This window comes from Cervus elaphus, chromosome 8 (assembly GCF_910594005.1).
Source record: "Cervus elaphus chromosome 8, mCerEla1.1, whole genome shotgun sequence".
NCBI classification, from domain to species: Eukaryota; Metazoa; Chordata; class Mammalia; order Artiodactyla; family Cervidae; genus Cervus; species Cervus elaphus.
In genome coordinates, this window is record NC_057822.1 from 4,238,387 (window position 1) to 4,251,187 (window position 12,801).

The 12,801-nt window shown below is 57.4% G+C and overlaps 1 protein-coding gene across 6 annotated transcripts in view; it reads right to left on the bottom strand.

Moving 5' to 3' along the window:
* Positions 1 to 12,801, bottom strand: part of KIF17 (kinesin family member 17) — a 46,583-nt gene that overhangs the window by 32,260 nt on the left and 1,522 nt on the right. For 5 of the 6 annotated variants that reach the window (XM_043909054.1, XM_043909053.1, XM_043909056.1 and 2 more), the window contains exons 2-4: positions 8,114 to 8,260; positions 7,031 to 7,132; positions 2,487 to 2,676 (exon numbers count right to left, since the gene is read on the bottom strand). In XM_043909054.1, the coding sequence (XP_043764989.1) occupies positions 2,487 to 2,676; positions 7,031 to 7,132; positions 8,114 to 8,260 (439 nt within the window). The remainder of the gene's footprint in view (positions 1 to 2,486; positions 2,677 to 7,030; positions 7,133 to 8,113; positions 8,261 to 12,801) is intronic. The other variant, XM_043909055.1, reaches the window with a different exon arrangement.

Sequence of the window (12,801 nt, forward strand, 5' to 3'; positions counted from 1 at the left end):
GTTGAAACCAGAATTGTCCTGGCTTTGCCCATGAACACAGTCACCCAAAGTGAAGAAAATGTCTGGCTGATGCCCAGTGGAGGCCTGGGCATGCAAGGGGCTTGATTCTTTGGGCTTTTTTTTTTTAAGCAGTAGCAGGCAGGAGCAACTTGGAAACACCCTTTAGGATAGCTCTCAGCAGAATGTACCAGGTAACTTAGACAGGTTTGCACCCTCATCCCAGGAGGCCCGCTCCAAGGAATCTGAGGTGACTCTAAAAGCAGAAAAGGTTACAGTATACTAACACATATATATGGAATTTAGAAAGATGGTAACGATAACCCTATACGCAAAACAGAAAAAGAGACACAGATGTACAGAACAGACTTTTGGACTCTGTGGGAGAAGGCGAGGGTGGGATGTTTCAAGAGAACAGCATCAAAACATGTATATTACCTAGGGTGAAACAGATCACCAGCCCAGGTTGGATGCATGAGACAAGTGCTCGGGCCTGGTGCACTGGGAAGACCCAGAGGGATGGGGTAGAGAGGGAGGTGGGAGGGGGGATCGGAATGGGGAATACATGTAAATCCATGGCTGATTCAGGTCAATGTATGACAGAAACCACTACAATATTGTAAGGTAATTAGCCTCCAACTAATAAAAATAAATAAAAAAATAAATAAATAAAAATAAAAGCAGAAAAGGCTTTGTGCACAAAGATGCTCATCACTGCATCATTTACAACACAGAGAAACTGGAAATGGGCGTCAAGACCTTGTAGAGGGGTGGGGAGAGGAAGACCATGAGGAACCTCCATCCACCTCCCGAGGTCAGAAAGATGTGGCAGGAACGATGTTGGGAACATTTGTAAGGACGGCATGGGAAGAAACTAAATAGAGCTTAAGATTCAGTTGTGTTTAAAATTTTCATAGGGAAAAAAAGGTCCAAAAGAGTATATGCTTAGATGTTAATAGTTGTGTCTGTGAGTAATTTCCCCTACCTTTCTCTTAACTCCTAAATATCTTTATCTGAACTTCTTTTATCATGAAAGCAATAAACATCTTAACAATTCTTTAAAAACCTGCTTCCAGGCAGCCTGCCTCGTCCTGCAAACTCATCTGCAGAGACCGAGAGGCCCCCACAGGGCCGCGCTCCCCTCCCCTCCTCATCTGTCCTCAGCCGGCCAGGTCCCAGCTCCCCACCCACAGCATCATCACACGAGGATGAGACCACACCGTCACCCCAGACCCCATGTCTACACCCGGGGGAAGACTCTAGTCCATCCAGCCCCAGGGGCTTGGCCTGGAGCCAGGTCAGCCCGCAGCTGGGCATCGTGCTGCGTGGGGCTCCATCGACCCAGGCCATGACCTTGGGCCAGGATCTCTCCAGAACTACATTCCTATGTGAGCGAGGCTGCTCCCTACCCACTGCTCTCCGGAGTTCTGTTCGGGATGAATGAACCACACACTCGGAGGCAGCTGCAGTGTGAGTGGGGAAAACCCAGCTGGCAAAGCAACCTGGGTTCAAGTCCCAGCTCCACCTCTTAGCAGTTAAGTGGGCCTTGAACCAGCAGGTCACTTATCTCTCAGAGCCTCCGTTTCCTGACCTGTCAATGGGAGTTACAATGTCTGCCTGTGTTTAGAACTCTGCTGTGAGACTTCAACGGAATGAAGTGTGAGAAGGGCTCAACACAGCATCCATAGGTGACCTGAAATAAACGAGTACTTCTTCCTATCTTTCCTCTTCCCCTTCTCAGTAATGCTTCCAGGAAGGAAAAAAAAAAAAAGGAAGAGTGAGGCGGCTCAGGAGTAGAGAGCATCACAGAAAGAGGAGAATCCAGAGTCCTGGGTGGCGGGGACTTCCCTGGTGGTGCAGCGGTTAGGAATCCGCCTTCCAGGGCAGGGGACACAGGTTTGATGCCGGTTGGGGAACTGTGATAAGATCCCATGTGCCGTGGGGCAACTAAGCCTGGGAGCCACGACTGGAGAGCCGGTCCCACAACAAAGAGCATGCGTGCAGCAGCTAAGACCCGATGCAGTCAAAATAAACAAATATTCTAAAGTTCTGGGTGAAAAAAAAAACAAAAACAAGAGTTCTGGGTGGCACACGCTCTGGGGGACAGACCCCTGGGACAGAGGCCCAGCTCAGAGACTTTCTAGTTGTGTGACCTCAGTTTCCTCATCTGTAAAATGGGGATGCTACTAGTATCCACCTCCTGGGGTGGTAAGGAGCAAATGGGCCAACGCACACGCATTGCCTGGCAGGCAGTAAGTGCACCAGAGTAACTGCCAGTGCTATTACTGGTGGTGGTAATGCTCTCTCTCCTTTAAACATGGGTCCTGGCACAGGGATGGTCCTCGTGTGTTTCCTCCGGGCGATCCCAGCATCTCTTCCCAACTGGAGCCCTGGAGGCTCCGAGAGGTGAAGGGTCTGGACTACTACTTAGGAGTGGGCACCCGGCTCGGGAGGCCCGCCCCCCTCCAGCCCCGCCCGGCCCCACGCACCCACGGCGTAGATCTCGATGCTGATGGTGAAGATGGAGTGGGAGCGAGAGGAGTCCTTGTTCATCAAGGTGTAGCCCACCGCGCGGTTCTTCCAGCCCGCCTCCATGATGCGCTCGCACTGGGCCACGCTGTGCACCGTGTGCATGGACAGCCCCTTCACGTACACCCCCTTCTCCGGGTGCTCCTTCAGCTGCGGGCAGGAGACGCAGGTCAGGGCTCCCCAGGGAACTCGCGGGAGGAGCCCCATCGGTGCCCACCGCCTCCGCCCTCCTGCGGGGCAGGCTGGCACCTCGAACTCCCCTGTCACAGACCAGGCAGAGCAGCCTCAAAGTCACCCCCGCCTCCTCCTCATTGTGCGACCTTGGGCCAGCTACTTCAACCTCCCTGGGCCTCAGTTTCCACATCTGTGAAATGGACATTTCCTAGGGAGGCGGTGAGGACTCTGTAAACTAAGGCCCGTACAATGCCAGGCATCACCTGGCACCTGGCAAGTGCTCCATAAATGGCCGCCCTGGGCCTCATCGCTGCTGTTGGCACCCTAGCTGTAGAAGCGGTTTCCTGTCTGGGGCTTTAGCCCCCGGGGGGCTGACCCGGTGGTCGTTCACCCAAGGGCTCTGAGTGCTTCTCCCCTGCTGTGCCAACGTGCCTTCTGCCCACATCTCTCTGCCGCAGCTCCAGGGCAACAGGAATGTTCCCAGACCTCGTGGACCACAGCAGGTGAAGGGCCGTCTGCTGCCCAGAGCCCCCGCTAGCCGGCAGCTCAGCCTGGCCCGCGGCTCCCTCCAGCCCTCAGCAGGACGGCAGCGAGTAAATTAATTTATCTGACTGCTGCCCGCTCGGTCTCCAAGCAGCCAAGCTGTCGTGCTGCTGACACAGCTGTGAAACGCAGTATTTTTCCAGTGTGAGAGGAAATACGAACCGCTCCGCCAGGAGCAGGAAGGAACCGGACAGAAGTCATCTGTCTGCTGCTCTGGGCCAGGGCAGGCTCGTATGCTGTGCCCCGGGGCGGCTTCAGGGTCGCAGGTGGGGCTGGACCCCTGCTGCAGAGTCGGGGGGCGGGTGGGGCTGTGAGTGAGGGTGGCCAGCACCGGCTTGCCCTAGCGGCCCCAGTCTGGAGAAGGAGCCAGACCCAGACTGAAGGATCGGGTCTCAGGGAACAGTTAAACCACTGAGGCACAGAAAGGTTGAGTGACTGACTTGTTGGAGGGCCACACTGGGGTCCCCAGCAGCGGACGACTCCAGAGGCTGCCGCGGCTTCCCTAGTGGCTCAGCGGGTAAAGAATCCGCCTGCAGTACGGAAGATGTAGGTTCAATCCCTGGGTGGGGAAGATCCCCTGGAGAAGGGAAAGGCTACCGACTCCAGTATTCTGACCTGGAGAATTCCATGGACTGTACAGCCCAGGGGGTCGCAAAGAGTCGGACACAACTGAGTGACTTTCACTTTCACTGCAGTGCCCTGGAGGAACTGAGGTTTGACAGGACACAGGGCTGACCTTGACCTTGGAGGTGGCTGTGAGCCTGGAGCTCAAAGGCCAGGAGCAGGAGACGCGGCCAGCGGAGCAGAGCTTGAGGGCGGCCTGGGAGAAGGTGCGCCCGCGCTGTGGCCTGCTCTGGGCACTGCCGCTTCCCCAGAACCTAGATGCCTAGATGGGCACACAGTGGGTGCGCGTGCGGGGATGGCGGCTCCCAGCCTCGGGAAGAACGCAGCTTCTCGTCTGTACTCAGACGGGCCCAGGCTAGATGCTTCGTCCTGGCTTGCTACTTTTTAGGGAAGTCACTTTGCCTCTCCTGGCCTCGGTCGCCTCATCGGTAAAGTGAAAGTGAGGTTGCTCAGTCATGTCTGACTCTTTGCGACCCCATGGACTGTGGCCCACCAGGCTCCTCCGTCCATGGGATTCCCCAGGCAAGAGTACTGGAGTGGGTTGCCATTTCCTTCTCCAGGAGATCTTCCCGACCCAGGGATTGAACCCGGGTCTCCCTCATTGTAGGCAGACGCTTTACTGTCTGAGCCCCCAGGGAAGCCCATCTGTACAGTGAGGGTGATAAACCCTATTCCCCACAGGGCTGTTGGGAGGGTTAAGAAGAGAGTGGATCTAAAGGAAGCTCTGTGGGAGCTTGGAGGGGGTTCAGTGACCCCAGATACTGAGGAGGCGAGGCCATCTCTCTCTGTAGAGCGATGACCCTGACATAAAGGTCTCCCCCACCCCTATTTTTAGGCCCCACCTCACCTCCTGAGCCCTCTGCCCCGCCCCCGCTGTTCCCGCCCCCACCCTCCTCCGGAGTGTCAGCGCCAGCTGTGCCCCGCGTTCCTTGGTAACTGCTCCTCCAAAATGCCAGGCCGGGCCCGGTCGCCATGGCAACCAGCTGGGATTCCGCGGGTGGGCGGGCGCGCTGCGCGCAGGACCAGAACCAGGCCGCCGGTCCGGAGTCAGGATGCGTCCCGGTGGAGGAGGGGGGTCCTGCCACACTGGCCGGATGCCTGCAGCCCCTCAGCCACCTCCTGCACCACCCAGCGCCGAGCAGGGTTCTCTGAGGGAGGTTCGTGGTGGTGGGGGAAGGGGTATAATCCGCTTCCCCAAATCCCTTGCTGACCCCAGCTGATCCAACCTCCTCTAACGACCAGAATCACCAGGCCCTGCGCTGTGCCGCAGAGCCTCGCCACCTGGATGCCACCTCTGTCCCTTCCTGACTGTGCCCTTGGGCCGGTTTGCACCTAGGCACTAGGAGCCTCAGGCTCCTCCTCTGTAATAAAGGACAAAAACAGCAGCTCCTCCTGAGGCTAGGGTCAGGCTTACACGAGAACCCAGCTGCACCTCCCGGGAGAGAGCCTGGTGCACCTAAGGCGGGTGTCTCTGAGCACATCAGTTATAGGCGACCCTCCACCTCCAGGCAGCCTGGTTTACCAGGTTTACCTGGTTTACCAGCTGGGCCAAGTGCATGCAGCTGCCAGCCCTGGGCACCCCTGCCCCCCCGGGGCCTGGTTAACCTAGCCCATCCTAGGGTCCGGGGTGGGGAGGAAGGGGAGGGGGGCCCCCTGATGCTGTTGCCATTTCCCTGTCTGGGGGCTGAGTGATGACTCAGCTGCTCCAGCTCCAGGAGAGAAAACAGTGCAAAGACTGCAGGGGGGTGGCTGGAGGCTCCTGTGTAGAAAGGGCAGAGCACCTTGTATCTTCGAGGAGCTGAGGAGGGGGGTGCTGGGGGCAGGTCCTGGTCTGGACGGGGACTGGGAGGGTGGGGTGGTTCACAGTCATCTCTGCTGAATGGATGCGTCGACTCATGGACGTCCCTCCCTCGAAAGGAACCCTGTTGCCGGCTTCTCATGGCCCCCCAGGTTTCCTATATTGCCCACCCCAAAAAGTCTGGGAGGAAAAAGCACCTGACCACTCAGATCCTGCACGTTCTGGTACCAACACCATTGCTAGTAACTTGCTGTGTGACCTTGGCCAAGTCCCTTCCCCTCCCTGGGGCTCAGTTCCCTCATCACCACCACGAAAGGACTGTGGACTTAGGAGCTCTCTAAGGGTCTCTCTGGCACAAATTTTTAAGGATTTTTCCGCCACGTGATCAGTACAAACAAGTGTTTTTTCCAAAACAGCTGCTCCTTGGGGGTCACGTGTGTTCCGGTGGGGCATTTAATTGTTGCAGGCCAGAGAGGAACTCGAGGTCCCTCCAAATGAAGCCAGGACAAGTGCAGGGTGGGGGTAGGGGGGTGTCTAGAGGTAAGTGGGGAGCTCTGGAGCTGAGCAGGGAAACAGCCCTGTCCCACGTGGATGGGGGTGGGGCAGGAACCCGGAGGTCACAATGTCCGGTCCAGTCTGGAGGTCGGGGAGGGTCCAGAGGACTGGACCTTATCTGCTTCTGGACCTTATCAGCAGCCCCCTATCTGCTTCTGCCCCCCACCCCTCACTGGCGGTCAAGGCCTGTGCCCCAGCGAGATGTAGGCAGTTTGAGCCACGGAAAATGTCCAACCCTGACTCTGGGGCTTCCTAACCCAGCGGCCTCAGGCAAGTCCCCGTCTCTTTCCCAGCCTCCCTTCTGCATCTACAGGATGGGGATCTCCACTGCAACCTCCCAAGACTGATGCTCATTAAGGACTGACACACCCCCAGTGCGGGCATTCTGACTCTGGACTGGAGAAGGTAGGTCAACCCCCACCGCTGGTTGTGGGCCTTGCAGTGGGAAGATCCAGTGGTCAGATAAGAAGCCCCAGAGTCTGGGAGCAGTCACTGGCACGCTGGCCACAGACCGGGGTCGGTCTCCCCTTCTCAGGCTCCTCCTGGAACTGGATCAGGCCGGTCCAGCATTTAAAGTCCCAGATAGGAGACATAACCAAGCCTTGCCCAAAGGTCCCAGACCTGGTCCAGCCTTGCTAACCACCTGGCTGTCCAGTCCTGGCAGGTCACTTGATCTCGCTGGGCTCCCCTAGGGATCAGTTCTGCTTTGCCCATCTGGCAGGGTTGGGCAGACTAGCGGGCCCTGGGGACCCTTCCCCATATCTCCTCCAGCACCCCCACCTACCCCGGCCAGGGCCGCACCCAACCCACCTCCAGCTTCTGCTTGGCGTCTGTGCCCAGCAGGTCCCGGACATCTTCATTGTAGATCTCCAGGTAGGAAGCCCGGACCAGGAACTTGGTGTTCTCTGCACACTGCAGGGAGCGGCCAGGAAGAACAGACACCCCTGAACACCCGCTGCCTGGCCGGCACGAAAAGACATCGTGGCAAGACACGGCGGCAGGAGGCAGGACGTCAAGGGGAGCGGCGTCCCTGACCTCACCTGGCCCTGCCTGCCTAGCAAGCGGTCCCCTCCTCTCTGGCTGGCTAGGCCCTCAAGCGTCTCAGAGTGGCATCATTTCCTACTGCTAAGGAGTCACACTCCCTCTGCACTCTACAGGCCTCCTGGGAAAGGAAACAGGAGAGGGCTCCCCACTGTGAAGGTGGAGAGCCTGAGACTGTGGGTTTAAGGCCTGGTCCCAGCACCAGCCCTGGGCTATTCCCTGGCAGCTCTCCCAGTTGCTTGCGGGTCCTCAGAATGAGTCCCAGCTGCAGCACAGCGGGCTCTGCAGCGGACTAGCCCCTGCTTTGTCATTTCTCAGATGCCGGGATCTCTGAGCCTTTACGGGTGGGCAGCAGGGCATGTCTCACCTGCCATCTGGACCCCAGGATCACTGGTCTGGGCCCAGCCCGTAAGGGCTCCCGGTCTTGGCTTCCCTATATCAAAAATGAGGGCAACAGCTACCTCCTGGGCTAGGGTCGTAGCGCAGTAATTATGCAAAGTGCTCTGCACAGCGCTTGGTCTGCAGCAGCTGGTCCATGAAAAGGGGAAGCTCTGATCATTTACGCCACGTCTCGGGCCAGCACTCTGGGCCACCATATCCATGTGAAATATCACATGAAATGTTAAAATTCCAAAGATGGCAGGAGAAAAACGTAGAACTGGTAGGTAGAATTTTCTCAGCTTTAAGTTCTCCCATCACCGCTTCAGAAATTAGAGCCTGCCTCTGCCTGTCTGGGCCGCGGCTGGGCAGGCTCTGACCACATCCCACATCCTGGGTCATAAGTGCTCCTGGACGTTCATGGTAATGCCTGGGGCGCCCAGCCCCGCCCCTGCCATCCACCAGGCCCATTACCTGGACGCTCTCGAAAACGTGCTCGAAGGCCCGGGGGATGATGCCTCTCTGGCAGGCCGGGTCCGGCAGGCCCTGCATGGTGAAGGACTTCCCGCTGCCCGTCTGGCCGTAGGCAAAGATGGTGCCGTTGTAGCCCTCAGTTACGCCCTGCGAGGGGGACACAGCCCAGCGCTCAGCTGGCCTGGCACGGCCGGGCTCGGGGCTGGGCCCGGGGCTGCGGGGCTACCTCCTGACGCAGGGACCCAGCGCCCCCCCCAGCCCCTGGTTCTCCCAGCATGGTGGCGCCGGGTGGGGTGGCTGTGCGGAGATGGAGGTGGCACCGCTGCTGGGGTAGCAGACCGTCGCTGTGTCTGGCTAAGAGCCTGGTGCCATCCCGTCCTGCCTGCGCCCTTGGCCTGTTCTCATCCAGGGACGTGGGGCCCCGGCGTCCTCACCGGTGACCAAGGGTCAGAACAGCACCTCCTCTGAGGCTGTGGAGAGGGGGGCTTGCTGCTGCTGTTTAGTCGCTCAGTCGTGTCTCTCTCCGACCCTGTGGACCGTAGCCCACCAGGCTCTTCTGTCCATGATTTTCCAGGCGAGAGTACTGGAGTGGGTTGCCGTTTCCTTCTCCAGGGGATCTTCTCAACCCAGGGATTGAACCCGGGTCTCCTGCATTGGCAGGGGGATTCTCTACCGCTGAGGCACCAGGGAGGCCCGTTGAGAGCTGTACTTGGGAATGATTTCCTGCCCTGGCACTCGAAGTGCTGGCACACGGAGGTAGGTGCCACCCAAGTGTCTGCTGGAGCGTGTGGGAGATGGGCCTTCTGTGAGGTGCAGGTGCGAGCAGTGATGGAGTTCCGGCTGGGCGAGGAAGGTGCGGGAAGAGCTGGGCAAACCTTCCAGGCGGGTGGGCGAGGGCGGAGAACCGGGGAACAGAAAGGGTGGCTTGGATTTCGACAGGTGAGAGGAGGAAGAAGGCTGGGGTGAAGGCTGCAGCAAAGCCTCGAGGGGAGGGGCGGGAGGCTGAGAGCAGGCCCACCTGGGGCGAGGGGGATGGAGAGGAAGCTGGGAAGGAGGCGGCGGCAAGCCAGGGTGGCATCCCCCCAGGGCGACCCTCGACCCTCGTTCGCGGAGGCCATTGTTCACTGCGTAGTTTCCCACTGTCTTCTCTGCAGGGGACCGTGCTCTGGCTGGGGACCGAACCCCCAACAAGGAAGACACCCCGCTCCCTGCCCTCGCCCCGCTCATGAGGCCACAAATTCTAGAACTTAGCACGGGGAGCGGGACTCTTGTGTCAGGATGTGGGCCCAGAGAGCTGTGCCCAGGCCCCAGGGCCCAGCTGGCATCTGCAAAGACCCATCCTGCAGACCACGGCGGGGCTCGGGGTCCCCAGGGGCTGCAGGGAAATTAAGACTGGAAGTCACCATCCACAGCTCATCAGACGGCCGGGGGGCGGGGTGGGGGGCGGAAGTGATGGCAGAGACCAGTCACCCAACCAGGAGGCCAGAGGCGGGGGCACACGGAGCCCCAGGGGCAACGCGATGCAGGGCCTGGAGCATCAGTGCCTCCCGGCCCTGAGGAGGCTCCGTATCAAAGTAAATATGTCACACGCCGGTGCAGTAGGGCAGCCCCAGGCACACCTGAAGGGTGCCTCATGCCACTGAGAAAGGTTAAAACTTTAAAATATTTTAAAAAATGTTTTTAATGGAAACTTTTCCATTTTCCATTTAAAACCCAAAGCAGTGTAAAATAGTTTCCCGTTAAACATGAATTTACTTTTTGTGTTTCATTTCATTTGAACTGTTGACACTTTAGCACCTAAATTAAGATGTGCTATAAGTGTGAAACACACAGGTGATCTCGAAGGCTTACAGTGAAGAAAGATGTAAGGTATCTCTCTGACAGCTATTGTGCCACGATAATATCTATTATCAGGCTCTTTTTTCCTTGTTTCCTTTTGCTTTTAAAAATGTGCTGTGCTTAGTCACTCAGTCATGTCTGACTCTTTACGACCCCGTGGACTGTAGCCCGCCAGGCTCCTCTGTCCATGTGGATTCTCCAGGCAAGAACACTGGAGTGGGTTGCCATGTCCTCCTCCATAGGATCTTCCCAACCCAGTGATCGAACCCAGGTCTCTCATATTGTGAGCAGATTCTTTACCATCTGAGCCACCAGGGAAGCCCAAGAATACTGGAGTGGGCAGCCTATCCCTTCCCCAGAGGATCCTACCGACCTAGGAATCAAACCGGGGTCTCCTGCATTGTAGGCAGATTCTTTACCAGCTGAGCTACTAGGGAAGCCCTTTTAAAATGCGGCTACTAGAAACATTTAAATTCTGTCTGTGGCTCATGTTACATCTGTATTGGAAAGGACGGCTCGAGAGCTGTGCCATCCCCAGTGGCAGCCACTGGCCGTATGTGGTTACTCAAATTTAACTTACGATGAGATAAAACTAAGATTCGGTTCCTCAAAAGCATTAGCTTCACGTCAAGTGCTCACTTGCCACATGTGGCTGGCGGTCCCTAATTGGACAGCCCAGATCCAGAACATTTCCACCACTACAGGAAGTTCTGCAGAACCACGCTGCTGTGAAGTGGAAGACAACGTTACCTGCATTCTTAAGGCAAAACATAAAATTTCAAAAACGCCTCACCCATTAAGTGATACTCCAGACCTGCCAGCGACACGCACAGACACGGAGCGGGTCCAAGTGTCATCCACTCTGTCCACCCAGGTTTGGCCAAGGTCCCCCATGTTACTGTTTACTGAATGATTTTCATGAAATTAAACTGTTAGTTGACTGTCTTTATAACTTGGTGTCATCCTCAGCAATAACTCCCGTGAAACTGCTATTAGAGGTCTGATGTGCTATTTATTTTTTCTACCTAGCATCTGTGCTAAGTTGCCTCATGCCGCCTTTCTGTCCTCTCCCAAACCAACAGCTCTGTTCCATCCAGGGGCCAAATTCTACTGTGTCAATGTCTCTGGAAACCGGGCCTGTCCTTGGTCTGTCCTGGTAGAAGGCATGGTACCAGGCCCCTGGGTGGGTTGGGTGGTGGCTCATCAGAGATGACTCTAAGGCTGTGGGTGTGAAGCAGGAGGATGGGGAGAGGGAAAAGCCACTGGCTGGGAAAGAGCCCAGAGACCAAGCAGAAGGCCGGACGTGGAGGCGACGAGCTCAGGGTAGGTCGTGCTGAGCTGGCTGAAAGATGGATCTGGGGTGGTCAGCTCCCAGGAGAGTGGAAGAGGTCACCCAGTGACAGAGAAATCAGGAACCCGGTCTGGATTTAAGTGGGAGAGAAGGTGAGGCGAGGGGAGGGAGAGGAGCGGAGGGCAGGAAGGGTCAGTCTGAAGTGCTGGAGGCTTTGCGCAGCAGGATCTGGAGGGAAGGACCTGGGCAGGAGCCCCCTGTAGGTGGTCAGGGCCCAGCAGGACAGACACACAGCTGCCCAGCCTAAGGGTGCAGCTGCTCCTCGCTGTGCTTTGCGTACAATTCACAGGACGGAGCTTGGGGACCTAGTCCTGCAGTCAAAATCACCCCTAACTCATTCTGGGATGCTCAAGGCTTCAATTTCCTCATCAGGAATGATAATCCCAGCTTTAAGTATGTACATGGAGTCTGGCGAAGATCAAATGGTTTTGTCTCCAGCTGAAAGGCCCTTTCTTCCACCTTCTTGCCTGGCTGACCCCTCTCATCCTTCTGGCCTCAGTTTAGACCTCACTGCTTCCAGGAAGTCCTCCCTGCCTGTCCACCCCCTCCAAGCCCAGGATTGCTAGTTTCTTTGTTCTGCCAAAGTCCCCGTGGCTTCTCTTCCCACTCATCACCCTGGCTTACAGCTACTAGCGTAGCTGCTCCTCTGCCTGGCTGTGAGCTCGCTGAGGGAAGGCGCTGTTATTGCTACATGCCTTGGATGGGGCCTGGTACCGGGATGCTCTTCGTTGGCTGAGTGAACGAATGAAAATGGGACGTATGTCCTGCTGAGCCTGAGGCTCCGTGGGATGCCCAGAGGCAGATGTCCCTGTAGTAGAGCCCTTGCGATAGGAGTAGGGGCTGGAGGAGAGATCTGAGGAGGAGAGATCCCCCTCTGGGCTGGGGCTTCTTGAGGACGCCGACAAGGGAGATGTGCTCAGGAGGATTATTTCCAGGGTGAGGAGGCAGACGCATGAGCAAAGCTGAGCCCCTGGGGAAGCCGAGGCCAAGGAGAACTCAGTCTCAGAATCTTCCCATCTCTGAGGAACCGACCCTGGACCAGGAAGCAGAGGTGTTCTGTGCGCCCCGGGACAGAGCCAGGGCAGGGAGTGAAAGCATCAGGGAGTCTGGCTCTGATTCACTGTGCAGAAGGGTCTTCCAGGAGTGAAGAAGCAAAAGGGAGGGCAGGCTTCTCTGGGAAGGGTGATCGCCTGCCACCAGGTGGGCAGTCAAGGACCCCGGGGTGGGGGAGGGAGCAGACCACCCATTCCGGTCCCTTAGAGCCTGAGAGTCCAGGATGGCAGGGGAGCCTGGCCACCCCCAGTGCCCAGGACCAACGTGCTGTGGTTGGGGAGACTTGCCCTCTTCCCCTGGGCATCACCTCCAGTCATGCCCTCACTGCTGGGGGGCTCTGGGCTCCGGAACACTTCAACCCCCACAAAGGGTTCTGACCACAGCCAAAGGAGGTGTGCTGGGGGATGTTAGCTGGCCTGCTGGCCAAAGCAGAAAGCCTCCACGG